Source organism: Cyprinodon variegatus, unplaced genomic scaffold (assembly GCF_000732505.1).
Source record: "Cyprinodon variegatus isolate N-32 unplaced genomic scaffold, C_variegatus-1.0 Scaffold166, whole genome shotgun sequence".
NCBI lineage: Eukaryota > Metazoa > Chordata > Actinopteri > Cyprinodontiformes > Cyprinodontidae > Cyprinodon > Cyprinodon variegatus.
Window position 1 is genome coordinate 737,690 of NW_015150619.1, and position 21,220 is coordinate 758,909.

Below are 21,220 nucleotides of genomic sequence, written 5' to 3' on the forward strand. Positions count from 1 at the left end.
GAAAGGACACAGTAACTAAAACATTATGAGAGTACTGTGGTGAGCATGCTTCCACAAGCATGTTTTGTCATTAGTGGTCCGTCATTGACACCCTTAAAGAGAAAAAAAGTAAAAAAATAATCTTACATGTGAGTTATTTTTATATTAGAGCATATTGTCTCACACTGAACCATTTAGAAAAAATGGGTGCATTTATTTAAATGGGAAGAAATAAAAGACACGAACATATGCAGGGGTGGGAAGAACCTGCAAACCTCATGCAGAAAGAACCATGGCAGCGATTGAAATGTTGGACATTGTTGTGACAGGCTAACAGCACAAAATGCACACAGCACCACCCCTAACAGTTACTTTAAAAATGAATTTGATCTCCTCAAGGCTGTTATGTCATATTAAGTCATATTAAGGCTAGTTTCAAATAGTGACTCTTCAAAATAGGGAAAACAGTCAAACATACCATCCTAGAGAGGATGATGTTTGTTAGTCAGGAAAGCCCTTTGAAAGAAAAATGGATATTTGTCTAACCTTTGGATATTTGCAGTTAGGGCAGTAATCCAACTTCTCCTTATTTTTCTCATGTTTTTTTGTTTGTTTGGAGTGTATATAAAAAAAGAATAATTCCTTTGTTCTTTATTTTACTTCTTGAATTATTTGCAGTGTTTTATAGCATCAGCCATTAATTACACCTTGGAAAGATACGTAAAAAAAAAAAAAAAAGCATAATTTTACAGCACTCGTCACTTACTGAGGTGTTTAAAGGAAAAGTCAGGCCATATTCAGAATTCAAACTTTTTAAAGTACTTTAAATATGAAATTATTACATACTGTTCATTAAAAGATAAGTGTTTTTAACTAAGAGTAATTTTCATTTGAATGTGCTTTACCTGAAACATTCATGTTTGTCAAAGAACACTACTGCCACCCACTGGTTTGTGATGTCACGGTGCGGTATCGGCTGTTGATCAAGTCCCAGTATCTGTATCTGCTGTTTGTCACAACGCGCCATTATCCAAGTCATCTTGAAAACATTCTTCTTCCAAATGTTGGCTACATATGACGTGTTTTTTCTCTGGCCACAAGTTCAATGGCAAATCCTCCCTCTTCAAGTTGGTAATCCAACGATGAATCATCATGAATTGGAAAGGTGAAATAACTAATTTTTTTCACTTTTACCCGATGTATTGCAACATCCAGCTGCCATGCACATATGCATTTTCCGTTTAATTATAGTTCTCGCGACTTTCAATGGTGAAGTCCTCTGGAAATCTTCAATAATTGTTGTTGATTGCATATGTGTCTAGTATTTCCCATTGATTTTGCTTGTATAGCGTGGAGAATGGCGCTAGGCTTACTGCACCGTGACGTCACTGCCGGAAGATTTCAGGAGTGATACTATAGTGCGACTATTTTTGGGCAAAAATGGCCGGTCCCGGACTCACTGATCAAGACGAAAATGATTATGTTACTGATTAATGCTAAATTCATTAAATCACCAAAAACATATTGGTTTTAGGTAAAAATATTGAGCCACTGGTTATTCCTTGCTGACCGGACTTTTCCTTTAAGAAGACTCAATTCATTCTAAAATTATTTTTGTGAGTTGGAAGGGAAATCCCCAGTTGCCACAATTATTGACACCTCTAAAGGAAGAATATAACTGAAACATGTTTTTCCCAATGTCATTTTTTACTTTCTAAAGCGAAAAATTTGTAATCCATGCTTATAATTATTAATCATAATTAGTAATCCATGACATCCTGTTTTCCTGTGGTATAAATAGAATGTGACACTGAGTGGCATTCTTTTTAGACACTTTTTAAACTTAGAAAGACAATAGAACATGATTGATAATAACTAAACTTACTCAATTTAACTTGAACACACTGGAAATCAGAGCAAAACTTTTGAAATATTAAAGATTGGGTTTAAAATTAGCCTTTTTTCTCAGGAGTTACCAAGTCTCCTTAGCAAACAGTTTACTTCACAGGGATTCAGTACTTGTTTTCCCTAAATGCTCATTTAGTCATGAAGGATTGTAGTTTTTTGACCCACATGCAGAATCACACAGACAACTAGTACGTTTTAGCTTTTTATTTACAAAGCAACAATAATCTGGAAGCAGAGAACTGCAGGAAGTCAGTTAAACTTTCTGGTTGGTCTGAGGGGAGAAAGCAGACCTATCAGGAAGAAGATGGTTGATGATGACTGATGACTGATTTGCTTATTTGAGGGATGGAGGGGAGGTAGAATGGATATGTAGGGTTTGATTCAGCTGGCTTTGATTGAAAAATGTTATCAGGTGTGCAGGAACACGGGTGTCACTACCCAAGCTGTACCCTCAGCTCATTTGCGCACGCACAACCAGATATACATCCGCGTCACCCTCAATTTTAATTTGTAAAAAAAAACTAAATTATGCTTTTCCCTCCTTAAAATAGTAAGCTTAACAAATTATAACGTGTTTAAGTTTAATAATGTATATCCTGATAAAATAAATGCATAAAAATCCTTTTTTTATCACTTGTCTGTGGCCAATCTGCACCAGAAATGGGATCCTATGCTACTTTCTGGAGCTGACTTTTTCAATTTTGTATTTAAGCATAAATCTAGTCTTTTTGAGTTTATTTTTTTCTTTTGTGTTCACCTTACGGTATATAGTGTGTGATCTAAAGAAAGAAACAACTAAAATGCAGATAAACATGGTTTAATCATATTTTGCTGGACTACTCTGAGCATGTCCAATGATCATGTCCGACAATCAGTTTAACAGAAAAATTGTAAAAAGCATCAAATTGTCTCAGAAAAGTCATAAAAATAGTTTTATAGATTAGTATTTTCATCCTTTAGTGATTTAAGGATAGAAATAAGTACATTTAGTTTCATGATTACATTATTTGTGGCAACCTGGATGAATATGTAGTAGTAGTGATAATGTAGTGATAATGGGTCGGCCTAGTCACTAGCAAAGATCCTTTCTGTGACAGGAAGCTCACCCACACCAGAAAAAAACAGAAACACCACAAAGACCCTAACAGGTAAACTACAGTACCCACATCCTGGTGTCATTTTTGCTCTAAAAAATACCCAACAGTTTACAAAAAAGTTTGCTTTCACCCATGTGGTTTCCCCTATACTGGCTCTTTTATAAGATGAAGAAAGTGAAAATGAAACCAAAAACTCATTAAACCCAAAAAATCATCAAACCAAAACTATGCATGGAAAGAACCTAAAAAGTAAAGATTCTTTCCTTTGTCCAGTTCTTGCAATGGACCATATTGGGGAGAGGTGCTGTAAAATTAGGGCTCTGATAAAAGAAAATATCTGACTGTCAAATCTTTAAGAAACAGAAAAGGTAATAAATGATGCATTTTCATTCAGTTTCATTTCTCCTATATGCCAGATTTGTAGTTTTAGCTCCTAGGAAATCCCCTTGTTGGTGCTAAAGTAGCATTTAAATGAAACCAGGTTGCATCTTTCTTAGAGATGCACTAATCAGGCTCTTTCTGGCTGATATCATCCTCAATATTTTTTTTTGAGGAAACCTTAATATGCTGATCTTTTAAAGGACTAAAATGTGTACAAGTGTAAGAAATCATCTGCACATGCCTTCATACGTAGCTGTAGAGAAAGAATTACAAGGTTAAGCATCAAAGAGCACTTGATTTGAATTAAACTAAAGTGCATCAACGTACCTGCTGGTAGTTGATGAATATAACGTCCATAAATGATGAGAGTTCTTAGGTTGGGATGCATTTAATGAAAGGTTATGTACTTATTATTCAATATTCAGAGTCAATCAATGGTTAATTAGATGAATTCCTTCTCTGATTAATACATGTTTTTGTATTCATAAGACAAACAAACTTTCTTTGTTTTTTGTTATTTCTGGTTTAACCTTTAAGTTAAGGAGCCTCTTCTATTCCAGTATCAGACATATTAGTGTAGAGAAGGACAATGAGTGAAAAGATGTCCGAAACCCAAAGAGAAAGATTAAATCACCAACAAACACCTGGAAAACCGCTGATCAGGAGGACTACTTTAAAAGACCACAATGCAATTTGTCTCTTTCAAAAGAACAAATGACAAACTAGGACTCGACAGAGACTCCTGTACTGATGACACATTTAGTATTAACATACACTATCACCATTTTTTTTTTCAATAGTAGTACATGTTGTTTAGATGTTCATTTTTTTGTCCAGGGACGTATAGAGAAAATGAAACAGATATTTATTTATAGTTGCTGATTTTAATTAGATGTGTAGCTTTTGGATGGTCTCTGAAGGGCAGGGTGTGTGTTATTGAGAGCACAGCTTGTCTCTGATATAATGAGCAGAGGAACGGCGAGGCAGCCTGTGTGACTGATGCCACGTCGATGACTGATGGCCCACTGAGTCATTTGCAAAAACTATATGCTATTTTATGCAGATCCCTTAAACAAATCTGGAATATTATTCCAGTTTTACTCAGTCTGAACAGAATAAACTGCAGCGATTGTGTAATCACACCGTTTCGTCTCACTACAGCGTGCGGCTGATTTATCGACGCTGCGCCCGTCGCAGTGATTAATGCTTTTTTGTTTACTGTGCCGGCTATGTTGCAATTAGCAAAATGTTCCAGGACATTCTGTTTCATCCTAGATGGTGTAGTCATTCACAGATTGGATGAGCCGTGAATCATGAACATTTCAGGAACATATATTGTTTTGTGTAATTCTCCCTCAGTTGCCCACAGATCTTTTGTCTTTTGTGTCACTGGCAGATGCCACCTTTTTTTTTTTTCATTTGGTCAGGTTTTATTAACATGAAGCAAATAGCTGGACTGGAGCTGCTATACCTCCTGCCTCACTCTGTCATTGAAAAGTGAGAAAAAGAGGAATAGGGTGAATCGGAGGTGTGTTATATATTATGAGAAGAGACTAAATGGAAACAGGGCAACCTCAGAGATCAATAAAGAGCATGAAGAAGAAAGCCAGGAGGACAGAAGAAGAATACCAATCAAGATCTGACCCCTTTTTACTTCAATTTCTCTTTTTTCCCCCCTGAATGAAAAGCTGTCTTAAAAGCTTCATTTTTGTTATCACTGAAGTAAAACCTATAAATAAAATCTATGAAGTGCATAACTCCTTACAGCTTTATTCTGTTTTTTGCTTTTGTTTACCACTTTAAATTTTAAAATTAAGTAAGATAACCTGAGCAAATACATGAGTAGTTTTTAAATAATGAATTTATATAAATAAAAAGGAAAAGCTTTTTATTGGGGAGTGGTGTCCTAGTGGTTAGAGCATTGCGCTTGGGTCCCGGAGGTTCTGAGTCCAAGTCCCACTCACTCCCACAAACTGCCACTCTGGGCCCCTGAGCAAAGACCCTTAACCACCACACTGCTCCCCAGGTGCCGCACAGTGGCAGGCCACTGCTCCCCAAGCGGATGAGTTAATTGAAGAAAGTGAATTTTCCTATTGTGGGACAATAAAGGGATTTAAATTTACAGTTGATCTTGTAGGTCAAATTTAATACCCTTCTCATTAGGATATATATATATATATATATATATATATATATATATATATATATATATATATATATATATATATATATTTTATTTTATTTTTTTTACAGATACAATTCAACCAGATCATACAGTCAAACTGAATCAAAGTTTTCTATCAAAGGAAAACCAGTTAATTGCATCAACTCATTGACTGGAAGGCAATCCCTCACCAAGCATGCTTGTAGCGACAGTGGAGAGGAAAAACCTCCAGCAGAAGCAGGCCTCCGGATTCTCTGTTTAGCTCAGTATTAAAGATTTGATATATATAGGAAGAAAAATGCACATAATTATGGAGTGATGTCTTTAATCTGGTTTGGAGTTGTTGTAACTTATAGAATGATGAGATTCCTACTTCAAGTTTAGAATTATTTGGGTAGTGCAGCAGAAGAATGATCCAAAGCACAACAAAATGAAATGATTTGTGGTCTAGTCAAAGCCCGCATCTTAAATGTTACTGGGATGTAGTTGTATGAGCTCAAAACAGGCCTTCTGTGGCTAGAAAACAAAACAAAAACAATCCTGCTAAGGAGAGGGGGTCGGATTTCCTCCACAGCGAAGTTAAACTCAGCCTGCCAATTTTCCTCTGCCAAGAATGACACCGTTTGTACGTTTAGGGGACAATTACTGTCTCATATTGGTTGGTTTAGGTTGCTTGTTAAAATAAAAAAGGTTATCATGTCTGGTATTACATTTTGTCTAATGATCTGAAATATTTAGGTTTCATAAAACAAAGCTAAAATCTTAAAGCTATAAATATTTATTTTTTACAGGCGTGTAAGGTTCAAATATGGAAGTGACATTATTGGCCGCTAGTTTTACATGGCCCTGCTATTTCTCTCCAGCCCCACTAAAGCAGCGGGGGGAATCCAGTAAATTCCTTGGCCGAGCAGATAATGTGGAAATGTTGACAACAGCAAAATTGAGGCGAATGAGTGAATTTAAGGACTGCAGCGGGTGACAGAGAGCATGAGAAATGGTTTTCAGCTTTCTCCTGCTCTTCTGTGCTGCGGGGATCTTGTCGGGCCTCGTGGGCATGTGGGAATATTTTTAAACTTGAAGTGCCTCAGTTTACAATGAATCACTTTGGATTCTTCTTAATTAGCCGGCATGGATTCTCTTTTAAATGTCAGCAGCTCTCTTCATTACCATTTTTTTTTTTGCCCATGTTTCAAATGTTGCAGAACTTTTAAAGCTGATGATCTCAGATATTCAGTCGCAGATAAGCTCTGCTAAAATAGCCTGCTGTTGAAATTTAATGATATCGCTGATGCTTTATCTAATCATCGGATGTAGCTTTTCATTGAGCAGAGCTGCTGTTTTAACCCCAGCTAATGGCTTTCATGTCGCATTTCTGAGATTTTGATTATGATGAGTAATCCGTCATGCTTGTTATGAAAGAGAAATTCTTCCTTTGGTGTAATAAGACCCCAACCCCCCCGGAGATAAAAAAAATATTTTATTATCTCCAGCTTCATGTAGCATCGAAGCATATTCTAATTATTTCCACTCACTATGACCACAGTCACTCAATCACAGATGGAAGTGGCCTGCTTGAATATTTCCAGCAGATCCAGTGCTGGATCCATCTTGTGTGCTTAGATATCTTGTTTTGTTAGTTTATGATCCAGAATTGGGTAAACATATTACAGCCAGCAGTTTTCACTATGTTAGGTTGAGATCTTTATTTTTAGAGCATCTCTTGACATCAGGCATAGCTAATGAGTTTACCAGGCTGAGGTGGACTGCTGCCCTGTCGTTTACACAGATGGAAATATTTTCATCTCAATGTGTCTTTGTAAGGATATGTAAGTTATGATCCCGCTAACATATAAGTACAACATCCTTCTGCAATGAAGGACCATGAACCTGCTAAAATATGATTCCCTCTAAATGACAGATTTGCATTTTAATTTAAATGTAAATCCCTATTTTGTCCCACAATGGGGAAATTTGTTCTCTGCATTTTAACCCATCCCCTTGGGGAGCAGTGGGCTGCCATTGTGTAGCGCACAGGGAGCAATCAGAGGTTAAGGGTTTTGCTCAGGAAGCCAGAGTGGAGGCTGTGGGGATCGAACCCTGGTACTTGCAACCTTCTCAGAGCACAAGCACACTGCTCTAACTACCAGGCCATCACTCCCTTGAGATTTTATCTAATCTTTTTTTAGATAGGGCATGCTCGTGCCTTTCAGTAGTTTATGCTAAGAAAAGCTACACATCCTCAGCTTTTTATACAGGTATATGTATGAATAATTTTGACTTTTAATTAGTTTGCTCATTCTCTAATTTGATGATTGCCATAATATGTGATGTTCATTTTTATTCCAACTAGCTGATGGAATGACTCATTTCCACCTATTTTGGTTGTGGAGGGAGAAAATTACCTTTTTCTTTTCAGCAGTTCCTTTAAATGAATATAAGATTCGACAAAACACAGTGTATGTCTCATGGAAACCCCTTTCTTTGCAGATATTTTGTCTCCTTAGACCCCATAAAGGTGATTGATCAGAAATAGATTGCAGAGGAGGAACCTTTCAGGTTCCTTTGTTCTGTGTGATTTGTTCTGTGTGATTGGGGGGGGTTAGATTTTTAGCCGAGTAATGAAATATGAATGTCGAAGTCAGAGAGTTCACCTGCCAAAACAACTTTGTGGCGAAATCACATCTTTGAAGACAAACAAGAGGGAGAGATCGATGTTGCAGAAAGAAAGATGTACATTTCATCATGTTTCACATTAAAGCTTGCATTTGTTTTGCATTTCCCCTCCTGTGATGGATTTCCAAGTGTATTATTAGCAACTTTAAAGTCTCTCACAGTCGATTTTTATACTTTTGCAGCGAGATCAAAGAGCGCCTGGAGGTTCTCTGCAATCAAATGGAGCAATATGTTGCTTTAACCCGTTCAGACTCAGCACTTTGTTTAAATAAATAAGCCTCAACTGGAGGGGGTGGGGTGAAGAACTTAGAATCAACCTTAAACAAAAATAAATAAACTAGCTGAAATATTATTTATTTACACTAGAAAGAACAGTTTGAATACCATGTTGACCTAACAATGAGTGATGCTCCAGCTATATTAAACATGGCAGGTGAAATACATCATTATATAATTTATTTCATGCATGCAGTTTAAATGTGCTTAGGAAGGAATGCTACATGCTCTCATTTTGTTCCCTTTTTTCTCTTTTAATTGATAGTAATTCTGGCTTGGGCTATTGCTCATGGTTAGTGTGGGAGGTAATTTAGCTCCAAGCTGAAAGTTTTGCATGCCGACCACCTCAGAGCTGCTTTCCTGTCATCAGAGGTTCACCAACTTGAATGTTACATTGAAATTAGATCACAAGTCTGATCCCTGTTGCATAAGCTATGAAATAATAGCTGTGACCATGTTTTATCGGTGTTTAAACCAAAGAAATTAGAGTTTGTTTTAACGTGTGAGTGTGCAGACAACAAAACATGTTTCAGTGACGCTCAGCTCATCTGTGGAGCATTAGTAAGATCATCCCCATCTTGTCAACTCAGAACGCAGCGGGACTCATCTGTGGCTTTCTCACATCCTGATTGCATTAATATAATTCACTTTTAACTTTGGTAACACAGGATTGAATTGTCTGCACCTAAACAACGTTCTGCTCAGAGACAAAGAGGCAGTAAATAAACACTGTTAACAGAACACTATGTTCAGCAACTGTATGTGACGAATGATTCCCACACAGCAGATACCACCGAAGCATGTTTTATTTATTTTATAAGTTGTATTCTTTAACATGCTGTTTTCCCTGGGTCTTAAAATGACAAAGTGATTTTATGAGGCTTATTGCTGCAAACAACTGGCAACCACACTGGAAAAGTCCCCATATTTATTTTGCTTCCACTATAACAACCATTAGATCCTGTCTACAATCCAACTGGTTGTTTGCCAGTGGTCCCACCATCACAAACGTAAAAATAGCAGAGTTGATCATTACTGGAAGTTTAAATGGAACTGTGCTTTTCTCAAGTAGGAGAAATGTTGAGCTTTTTGGAGAAAAAAAACTCCACAGTTGATTTTAGTTTCAACAAGTGAAGGATTTATTTGAAAAGCCACGTTAAGGTATGTTGTAGGTTCTGTTATGCTGTGGGCCTCTGTTTCCTCCAAAGGCCCACAAAGGTCCTGGTTAACCATTGTGTGCATGGCATTATAAACAACCCTCTGAAATAGGTTTTCATTGGGTTTTTCATCATGATGCAAGGCAGTTTGCTAAATTACCTCAGGTGTTTAAGCCCTCTTTAGCAGCCGTCTCAGTCCCCAGATCCAAAACCAGAGGAAAGCCTGACAGTTCTCCCTCTTTATGCACCAAACCATCAGAGGTGTCAAAACTATTAACATTTATTACTCAAGTGGAAGTAGAAATCCTACTATTTAAAAAAAAACAAAAAAAAAACTTTTGTTTTCAGGTAGTTTATCAGCTTAAGTTTTTTACTCAAGTAAAAGTGTAAAAGCACCATTTCTAATACTACATAAAGGATAAAAGTAATGCATAAAAACAATATTAAGGACAGATGCTTCACTGTACTCTGTTAAAGGAACCTTTTCTACAATTCTAAATGATAATTTTCTTACACTTAAGTTTCATAGTTTTCTAACTAATGGCAACAGTATATTTTACTGTTTATTTTGGTATGTGGTGAAAAATAAGTTGGGGCACCGAGTCCAACCACAAAGGAGTTAATTGTCTGGAAGAAACAACTTATGTTTTAACCATTAAATTGAGATCATTTTTATTATTTTTTTATACCAATAGTCCATAACGAGAGTTAGATTAAATGAAACAAAGCTAATGAGTCCACCCTGTACTCTAAGGAGTAGAAAGTGGAAATAATTGCATTTAAATGTAAGGAGTAGAGGTAAAAAATAATTACTCATAAAGTATATATGGCCTTAAATTTCTACTTAAGTAAGAGTAGAAAGTATTTGTAATTTGTTACTTGACACCTCTTCAAACCATGTTGTAATTTAAGAAAGAACTTGTACAAGCTCTACCTTTAGCTAAATAACTTAGTACAAAGTCTTTAAAGTAAAGGTGTTAATAAATATTTTACATGTGATCTTATAAGAAGCAGTTATTTCTTAGCATAGAACTTTTTTTCTCACTCTGAATAAGAAAACTCCAGAAGAAAGATGATTGATTTTTATTCACTTTTCAAGGTGGGACTTTGCTGCTGCAATAAAATAATTTTATTCATCTTTATCAGGGGTCAGGAAGAGTGTGGAAATGTTTTTAATTGGTTCAGAAATTGGTTTAATGGTTCAGGTCAGTCTTTAGACATTAAACTGAAAAGCTCACTATTGTATTTAATGCTGAATGTCTTTATTTAACGGCGAGTAGAAGAAAAAATGTTAACAGGGATTTGGGAGTAAAAATCAAGGTTTTCTGCAGATAATGACATGAAATGAAAACCTTTCAGTGAAAGGGTCAATCATAGCAGCAATCTTTATCAAAACAGGGTTGTCTCGTACTATCAAACAGCTGAAGGTAAAGATTTGAATCGAAGAACAAAGGAGAGGAATGAAGGAAACATGATTAAATAAGGAAAAAACTGAAACCTCCAAAGGTTTTAAAGTAAATAGCAGTACTTTTAAAATGCCACTCACAGGAAGAAGCCATTACTCCATCAGAACCACAAACCCAGATTACAGTTAGAAAATTTACTCCGAGACAAAGTGCTTATTTTGTAGGATATGCTTCGTCTAATAAAATTGTATTAAAATATTAAGCCATAATAACCATTAACCATAACAATTCAGCAGATTGAAGAAGCTTGAGAACAAAATCAATGAAATCGTTAGAAAATAACATTAGGTGGTTAAATTGCTAGAGCATTTTGAGATGTCAAGCATAAGTTTTGACAAAACCTGGTGTTCAAATGGACAAAAAACTATTTTAACTGGCTGAAGGACAAAGATTTATTGTTTTGGACTGGCCATCACAAAGCCTGATCTCAGTTCTATAGAAGAGCTGGAGTTCAAGCTATTACTATCAACTATTAAGCTGATTTTAATAAAATCTTATCTGTCTCATAACATTGATAATCATATATAATGAAGCTATTTTATGTAGCACTGTAAGAAAACAAGAATTATGTGTTTTTTTTGTTTTTTTTATCATGTTGGTAAATATCTGCTGCCGGCTGTGCATTGATGTTATTTTGTTGATTCGTGTTTGATAGGTGTTAGCATTTATTGAGTGGTTGTAGGGGCAAAAAGGTCCTAACGTCAGCTTTCCTGTAAACCATGTTATGACCCTGACCCATGTTGTAGTTTATGAGGTCAGGGGCTTTACAGCATGTTCTATAACAAAAATAATCTGCCATATACCTTTAACACATCACAGGTAGACAGGTGTGAAGAGAAACAAGATCCAGGCAGAGGAAACAGATGTCATAAGGCTCTGCAGTAAGACAGCCTTCCCCCAAATAATCAAAAAGCTCCTCACAGTTAAGATTGTCTTTTATTTTGAAACGTCATGCTGCAAGAACAAAAGGACATTGCAAATGGTACCCACACTCAACGTGCATTACACGCACAGACACCCACATGCTGACATGCATACTTTACCAACGCCTTTGTACAGTTATTAATGCCCTGCGGCACGCTCTCCAAATTGAATCTAATCAAGTGAAATGCTGTGAGGGTCCTCGGGAGAGAGAGCAGGTCTGATGGTGACCGCTTACAATAAAATCTGTGACATTTGGAAACAAAGCCCGCTCTATACCTCTGAGCTGTAATTGCGTTTGACAAATGCCGCAATCTCGGATAAATGTGTCTCTGCAGTGCAAGGTGTACGTGTTTCTGAGCAAGAATGTGTTTGCTGATGGCTCTGTGGACTTTGTGGCAGCTCTGTGGCTTAAGATATCTACATATATGTGTTTCTGTATGATGGTTGAATGGTTTTATTCATTCTGTTGAAGTGTTCTTCATACTGGAGCACAGAGGAACTAATTACAATAATTGTTGGGAATGCAGCTGCTGTAAATATCCTGAACGGTGTCCCTTCTGTCCTTTTCCTGCTGCACATTGCAGGGATTTTTATGAGCCTCAAAAATAAAAAAGCCCCAACAGGGGCAAAATATAGACTATTTCCAAATCTGCTCTTTTAAAGACGCCCCGTGTCTTTAAAAGAGCAAAGCAGAAACTTGCTGATTAGCCACCCCTGAAAAATTAAGTTACCATGAGAAACACTCCTGAATGTCATGTCTTAGAGCTTTGTAAAAACAGACAGGATTGTGAATAAATTATGCAAAACTGCACTTCAAACTGCCTGACTCTGCTTCATCAACTGTTGAACCATGCAGTCGGCTTTGTGCGGCAACAAAATATTACGACTTTCGGAGTGAGCGGAATTCAAAATATGAGTTTAGGCGATAGAAACAACTAGAAAGCAGTCTGTGCTGTGAATGGCTCATAGAAAATCACTGTGCAGTAGTTTTGCTTGTCGTGATGTGTTGCTTTACTGCTGTACTTTGACAATGAGGGGAAAAAATGAGATGCGTCCAAAGATACATTTATAGCACTGAATACTTTGATATGTAAATGACTTCAGAAGCAGACGTGGATTTTCACAACAGGGGCACCTGTTCTCTATTTGTTTCCCAAGTAGTTTGAAAGGTTGCAGGGATTGACTGCAGCTAACAACACATGTGTGGATGTGAAATAAAATGCAGCCAAACATATATTGGTATTGGTTAACATATGTTACACAGTGGGATCTTTTTTATGACATATCAGGCAGCAATATATCTTGTATGACCTGTACGTGTCTTTAGATGAGCAGCTCTACTGACATTTCTGTCACCCTTGGTGTTGGACAAATAAAGTCTATAGTCTTAATAAATTGTTAAACAAATAGAATATTTTGATATTTTTTATCTATCACTGAAGTCTAACAATTACATTCACAATACAACACATCTCAAATGTTCTCAAACTGCATAAATGCATGTAATGTATAGCTTTCCAAAAGCAAAACAAATTACATTAGATAACAGAAAAACAGATTAATTAACTTTTATTTCTCAAGCTAATATATTTTGCTGTTCTGCTCTTGGAGGAGCAATGCGAGTATAATTTTGCTCTTTACTCAGTATTTATTGATACCAGGCCCTTGCCTTCCCATTACATAGAGTTTTGCATGAGATGGAAAAGACAGAAAGGATATCAGAGATTTATGTAGGTCTCCTCAAGTTCAGCATAGCTGTAGATTTATTCACGCACCTCAGCTTTAAAGACTGGAAACTTTGATCACCCTGGTTTTTATTTGCAAGCACATTTCGCTGCATACCCTTTATCTTTTTAACAGCAGAACTGCAATGTCCCTAATAACACCGTTAGTTCTCACTAACAGATTTATAGTTTTCTCCTGGAGGAAACTACCTTCTAATGTTCTACCAGCATTTACTTACAGGTAATTAAAGCTTCAGTCACTCTGGAACATTTTCTGTCATCTGATCAGAGGGGCTTTAAAGCATAGAAAGATTTGAAGGAATAACTATATTTTTTTAATCTTGATGTAACTTAATAGGCCAATGATTAATTATTTTATTATTTTTTCTAATAATATGCCTTCCATTTCAGAATGTCCAATAAAAACTCTCATAATTTAGCAGGAATGCTTATTAGCTAATAAATCTTATCACATTTGTAGACCAGAATTATGTATTTGGCGAAAACTCCCTCTTCATACAGAATTTAGTCATATTTCCTGCCAAAAAATGGGTTGCTTAACCATTTGTTGATGCCAGAAAATCTTGCGTCACATTTAATTTCTATTGTTCATTCAATTTTAGTGCCATTTTCTAGTGTATAATAAAAAAAAAAACAAAGTTTAATAAAAAAAAACTAAACCTTAAAAATCCAACTTCCTTTTAGTTTTACATGAAAGTATTAAAGTTATGATTTTCTGAGTGAAAATCTCATCACTATGATATGAATAGAATAACCAAAGCAGTTTATCTGCATGTTTCTTCTGTATTATGCATCACGACTTTCCTGTTGCAACATGGGACATCTCTATGTCATGCCTTTATCTCTTCAATGTTGAATAATAAACTCCCAGTTGCAAGTCTTTAAATTCATGGTATTTTTATTTGGCAGGCGATGGCAGCCAGTCAGACGGACCACCATTTTGGCCCAGACTGAAATATCTAAACAGCTATTTTGATGGATTGCTCGCAAATTTTACACACGCAATTATGCCTCCCTGGGGACGGGCTGTGAAAACTGTCGTGATCCCTTCGTCTCTGTGCTCGGGTTTATGGCCAAATACCTTAAAAATGTAACATTTCTCCCCGTCAGGCTCAGCTGCTATTCCCATTTAATCCTTTTTAGGACATTTCAGCAACCTAACACCGCCAGATTGATTCACCTACGCTCCATTTTAGATCTGTCATTGTGACTTTGTATTTGTGCCTCTAGTATAACATTAACCGTTTAATTGTCCAACGGATTATTCTCTTAACTTTTATGAACGTTTATCACGTTGATTGTGCTTCCTGTCCCGAGGGTGGTCAAATTAACATTGACAGCTTTGCCAGTAAGTTGTTACACCCGATTATTTATTAGTCAAATACACGTGTCAGCTGGATATTAGTTTAATTGCTAACCAATAACAGAGTTGGAGGTTGACTGAGTTTAACAGAAGCACAACAGCCTGAAATAAACAGTGAGTGTTGATTATAGAGCTAGATATAAAAGAATAATGTACATTCGGTGTTTGCTTTTAATATGGTCGATCAGTTAGCAACAAAAACAACCCCCTTTTCACATGCCCATCACACCTGCCCAATCTAAACTGCTCTAAGGATTTCCCACCATCTCGTTACAAAACTGGTCGAGCAAAATAGCAACGCTTCTTTGAGCTGTTTTCACATTCCTCCCAGAAAGCCATGCATGACATCCAACGTTTCTAACACGCACCTAGACAATAAAATACAGCTTGCTGTTTGCTGGCACACATTAAAAAAGAGGTGTTCTTTGAGAATAAAAGGAAAGGAAGTGAAACTCTCGAAAGTTATTTAAAGTCACAATGAAACAGCGTAAAAGCATCTCACTTCCTTAACATGAGTCTAAATAGTAGTGAGTGTTAAATAAGACGATAAGGTTTTTAGAAATAAAGTATAGGAGCATCATGGGCCCACACAGAAAATAGACCAAACTTTCCAGAAATTGCTGAAAGTTTTTTTGTTTTTTGTTTTGGGCTATAAATCTGTTTGAGTCCTGAATAAAAGTTCCAATCATTACGTTCATAGGAGGTCAGACTGGCAGCCATACAGCAGTGGATCTGCTGGGAAGTAGCAGTAGCCAACTACTGATCCATAAGGGCGACTGGAGCCATAAAAGCTAAAGAGAGATGGAGGAATAAATGTGTCCTGTAAAATTAAGTGCTGTTCTCTACAAATCTTACTGGAACAGTTAAAGCTATGTGTTTCCTGTTTCCCTGCTGCACATTCCCATTGCATATATTAACCTTTAAGGTGCTTTAATGGTATTTAAAGATTTTTTGTTTTTTTTGTTTTTGAAAGCTCTGTCAGTCACTTTATTATTCATTATTAAGTTTAGTTTTTCCCTCAAAAGTTAACTGTTTTCAAAGGTTTACCTGGTCACTACTTAAAAATTAACCATGAATACATAAATTCTTGTATTTTTCTGTTTAATTAGTATAGAATAGAATAGAAAATCTCTTTTTTTGTCCCACAATGGGGAAATTCTGGTGTTTACAGCGGCAAAAAGATTATATAAAAAATGGACCCAAAAATATGGACCTTAAAAAAAATGTATAAGAATAATATAATATTAAGAATAATAACAAATCAAGTTATGGCAGTGGGCTGCCATTGTGCGGTGCCCGGGGAGCAGTGTTGGTTTAAGGGTCTTGCTCAGAGACCCAGAGTGGCAGTCTGTGGGGGTTGGACTCCAACTCAGAACCTCAGGATTCCAAGCTTTATGTCCTAACCACTAGGCTTCAACTCCTGCAATTTACTGACATTTTCTTTCTTTTTAATTTTTCTTTTTACTTATTCTGTGTGTTTTTTTTTTTTGTTTTTTTTTACTGTGGCTCTGTTTTTAACCCCTGTTGAGCACTTGGTGTTAAGGGTCTCACAATACAGCTCTTTCATTTCTAATACGATACCTATATTGCATCCTTGAGAATTGACCCGATACGATATTAGCACCTGTTACACATGCTTTTAATTTTCTTAATTTGCACTTTAGAATGTTAGAAATGGCTTGAACAAGTGATATTACTAAAACAGAGAAGATCAATCAATAACGATTAATAATGAGAACAAGTAACCCTTGAGATATTACCAAAGGGTGACAGAAAGTTTTAGTTTTTCTGGCTAATATCGGATCGATATCAGATATTGATATCGGACATAAGTACTGGTCTACAAATACAAACTGACTGACAGAGTGAACTATATTTTGGAACACTGCAGACGTTTTGATAATTTTTGGTGTTTTTTTCTGTGTTATTCAGGCCAAGAAGAGGATGGACGGAAGGTTTTAGTCCTCAGTTACCCCCAGTACTGTCGCTACCGATCCGTATTGGCTCGGCTCAGAGAGCAGCCGTCCTCGCTGCTCATAGACCACACGGTGCTGGCTCTGGGCGGCATCGCTGCGCTGGGCGGAAGCACAAGGATCCTGTACTGCCGTGACACCTTTGAGCATCCGACCCTTCTTCAAAACGAGAGCATCTGTGACGAGTTTGGTGAGTTTGGCAGCTGGCAAAGACGTTGAAGCATGACATTCATGGAAGTAGCTATATTTAAAACATTGCCTGTCTTGATTTCTGAAACATTAGGATTATTTCCTTCTTGATCTTTTGCAGCAATACACTTTAATGCTCCTAAAACTCATTCTCAACACGATCTTGGCATCCAACTTTCAGTTGTAATTACCTATAACCATACTGATTCTGCTTTAGCAAAACAAAATAAACACTTGGGGAGACTATTGTCTCAGTATGTGGTACCTGGCAACAACAAAAAAATCATAAAATTAAAAACCCCTTTCTTGCAAATAAAAACAGTCTATAAAAGGACAAGCAAAAATAACATATCTGTAGCTTTTGAACAGGGGATTTTTTTCATCTCTCTGGTACGATTATGAAAGGAAGTGCTTTAAATTCTCTCAGTGTTTGAGTCACTCTCTGACTGTGGCTGAGTGTTGTTTACAAATACACCAGTCGGGTGTTAAGTTGGAAAAAAGTGAACTCATCCGACCATTATAGAAGTTTTTCATTCCTCAGACAGGCTATTTGAGACTAAAAAAGCCGCTATAAGGAGTAAATTTTGGATTTTTTTTTAATAGAAAGTTTTGACAAAAACCTTAAAGTAATTGAAGCCATATTGAAGAATCAACTTTAAGCAACTGTGTTTTAAGAAAAAAGATCCATATAAAACAATTAGTTCTTGAAAAATGTATTTCCTTCTCCAGCTTCTTATCTGATAAAACAGCAAAACTTAAGATGTTGTTGAAGCTGTTGGCGTGATAATAACACCCTGCTCACAACTGCTTTTTTACACCATCAAACTGGTTCTCTATTGTAGAGCCTTAAAGTCAAGTGTGCATGCCAATAATGCACACCAATCTAAAATAACATTATAACTCGTTGACAGGTAAGGTGAATGGCAGGTATTATCTCTTCATAATGGCACCCATTAGTGAATGAGATACACGTGGCAATGAGTACGCTTTTTTTTTCTTTCTCAGAGTTAGTGGGGGAATTTATAAAGTATCAGAGGATTTTTTATGAGTTTGAGAAGTTCACATTGTGACCAATGAAGAAGTCAGAGCATATCTTGGACTGCGGATGTTTTGGGGTGTCCCTGTTCTGTAGTGGTCTCCCCAGATTATTTAACATGAAGGAAATTATGAGATTCTGGGATAGGATGAAATGCAAGTAGCTAAGATAAATTACCAGACAGCTGGCCACGTGAGCCGATTGTAAAGCCACCACTTGCAGCAGCCAGTACCGTATCTGTCAAAAGTGGTCAGAGTAAGCTGCAGTGGTTAAACCGAGGCTCAGTGGTGTAAGTGGGCATGGAAAACTGACCCATTTGGTCTGATCCAACAGATAACTCACTGCAGTTCAAATTGCTAAGTAGTTTATGGTTCTGAGAGAACGAGCAGAATGAGCAACCCAATGCAGGTGATGCTATTGGCACCCTGGCCAGGTCATGTTGGTCAGATTCTTGTGACTGACTGGTGTTTGTGGCCAAGCAAGCTAACTCTTTATCACCCTAAAGCTCACTTCTGATGCTGATACGCTAAGCTGATGGAGAGGGATGAGGAAAATATTGTCTGTTATATTGTTTTTAAAATAAAACTAGTGTTATGCCTCCCTTAAGTCATGCAGCCCTAAAATCTAAATTGTATTTACTTTCTTTAGAGTTTGGAGCATCATTAAAGTAGGAAAAAAAAAAGAAAAGCAGAAGCATTATGTAAATAGACTTGCTTAGGTTGAATGTCTGCTCTTCTCATTTCCTCACTGGGCTTTTTTCAGTCTATTAGAACCCATGATTTTAACTATAAATATGTATAAAATTGTTTTCTGGTTCAGAGGTAGGTAAAGGGAAAAAATCCCCCTTTGCCTACTTTGAAATGCGTCCATCCATATTGTCACATTCAATATCTGCAGCCTAACCAAGAGTATTTATTAAGGAAAATGTAAGCAGTGGGGAAAAAAAGTTTTATTTTAGCAGTTTAATCTGTTTCTGTGGAACATTTGTTTCAAAACTGTCTCCCTACATCCATATTTTACAGTAAAATGGAAAATAGCCTAGAAACACTTAGTTATGAAAACAGCTTGGTAATGGAGGTTTTACATTTTTGTGATTTCTGTCTTGATTAATTCTGCTGGTCCTTTTTGCCAAATAAATTAAAGTAAAACATGTTTATGATCTTTCAGTGTTTTGATAATTTGGACCCAAAGAAGTTTCAACATATTTTCTTAATTATTTTTTTTATTATTATTATTCCAGAGAGCTGTTTCTGTTTACGAACACCAGCAAATGCTGCTGGAACGAACTCCTCAGTCACACCTTTGAAAAGCATTTTGTGGCTCCGCTGAGGAGTGGTTAAGAGCTGGAACGTGTTTATCCTCTGCGCTAGAATCTACACTTTTTTATTAATCCCCAGTTAAAACAAAGGACTATTGTGACTCATCTCTCTCTCTCTCTTTCTGTATATTTCCTGTGCTTGGTAACTCAGCAGGCATCATTGTGACATTCAATGTAATGGCTCCTCTGGTCAAAAGTCATTGTTTTTCTTTTTCCTGTAAATTTGCCACAAGGTAATTGCATTCTAAGAGTGCTGCAGAGGTGAGACCAGAGAGGAAAACGGTTTTTAGGCATAGGAAAATATGTTATGAATAGCAACGCTAACATCCTGTGGCTGCTGTTGCTCATTCGCTTGGCTCAATGATGCCATTCCTCCGTGAGTCACATTTAAGCTAAAGGTTTATTTTCATAGCCGAAGGGAATTCTGCTTTTTCTCCTTGCTGAAGCAGCCAGGATCTCTAATGTTCTGCACATGAAGGTTTATTCGGCTCTGGGCAGGCTTTTTATTTCTGCTGGAATTGCTGCTCAGAGACTTGATTGTGATTTGTTTTAAAACAGCAGAGCTAAGTAATTTACATCACTCTGGCAGGTGAAAAAGGCCTCGGGGGCGTCTTACTTAAAGGCACAAACACACATGAATGTTTACACATCCGCACTTAGAGACAGATACAGCTACTGAGCAGTTATCTTGCTATTTAAAGCCTCTATTAAAAAAAACAGCTAAATCCGCTTTTATTAGAATAAACGCCACTTCTAGAAGCAACACCATCTAAGTGTGAAATATTTAAAGCTACAGTGTTTTAAAAGTGTTTTCTTCTGCTTTTGTTTTTATTTATGCAATGGATGTAATTTTCATCAGGCTAATTATGACATCAGGAAAGGATAATCACAGTAAACATTAAACACAGCTTGCAAATCCTGATTTAACTTGTTGATGGGAAAATAAGCTATCCAGTAAGTGTGTTAAACTGATCTAAACTGGTAAACTCTACTTTGCTGAGTTTTATTGGCATGAAGAAGCAGTTTGAGATCAGAATCTCAGTCTTATTTAGATCTGGACTTTATATAGGCCCTCCAAAACTTCAATTTTACATTTTTTGAGCCATTCAGATCTGAACTTCTTGGGTACCTTGCATCATCAATTAGGAGGTACTTGGGAGGTAAAAGGTCAGTCAATAATTAAAGAAGCACTTTTATTTATTTTTTATGGAGCAGAAAAACCTATTTCCTAAGGCTACATTACTATAACATGAAACACTTTTTGGAGGTATTATGTGTAGCTGCTGTCTTTATGGTTCTCTGAGGCTGATTGTTTCTCCTATTCCAGCATCCTTCTCTGGATTAAACCCTCTGCATCCTCTTCCATTACTGTGTTTTTTTCTCCTCTCTATCTAGTGATTTAGATCTTCATCCCATCATCCAATATACTCATCATCCTTTTACATCACACATTTTTAGAAAGCACTTTCTAAAGTAAAATCCTAACCCACTGTTTTTCAGCTTCAATCAATATAATTTATAATGACAAGCAACAGATGAGACTAATGTTCTTTACATTTGTTGTTTGAATA

The 21,220-nt window shown here is 36.6% G+C and overlaps 1 protein-coding gene across 1 annotated transcript in view; it reads left to right on the top strand.

Moving 5' to 3' along the window:
* arid5b (AT-rich interaction domain 5B) overlaps positions 1-21,220 on the top strand; it is a 111,625-nt gene that overhangs the window by 32,452 nt on the left and 57,953 nt on the right. The window contains exon 4 of the mRNA XM_015378207.1: positions 17,066-17,296. Coding sequence (XP_015233693.1) covers positions 17,066-17,296 — 231 coding nt within the window. The remainder of the gene's footprint in view (positions 1-17,065; positions 17,297-21,220) is intronic.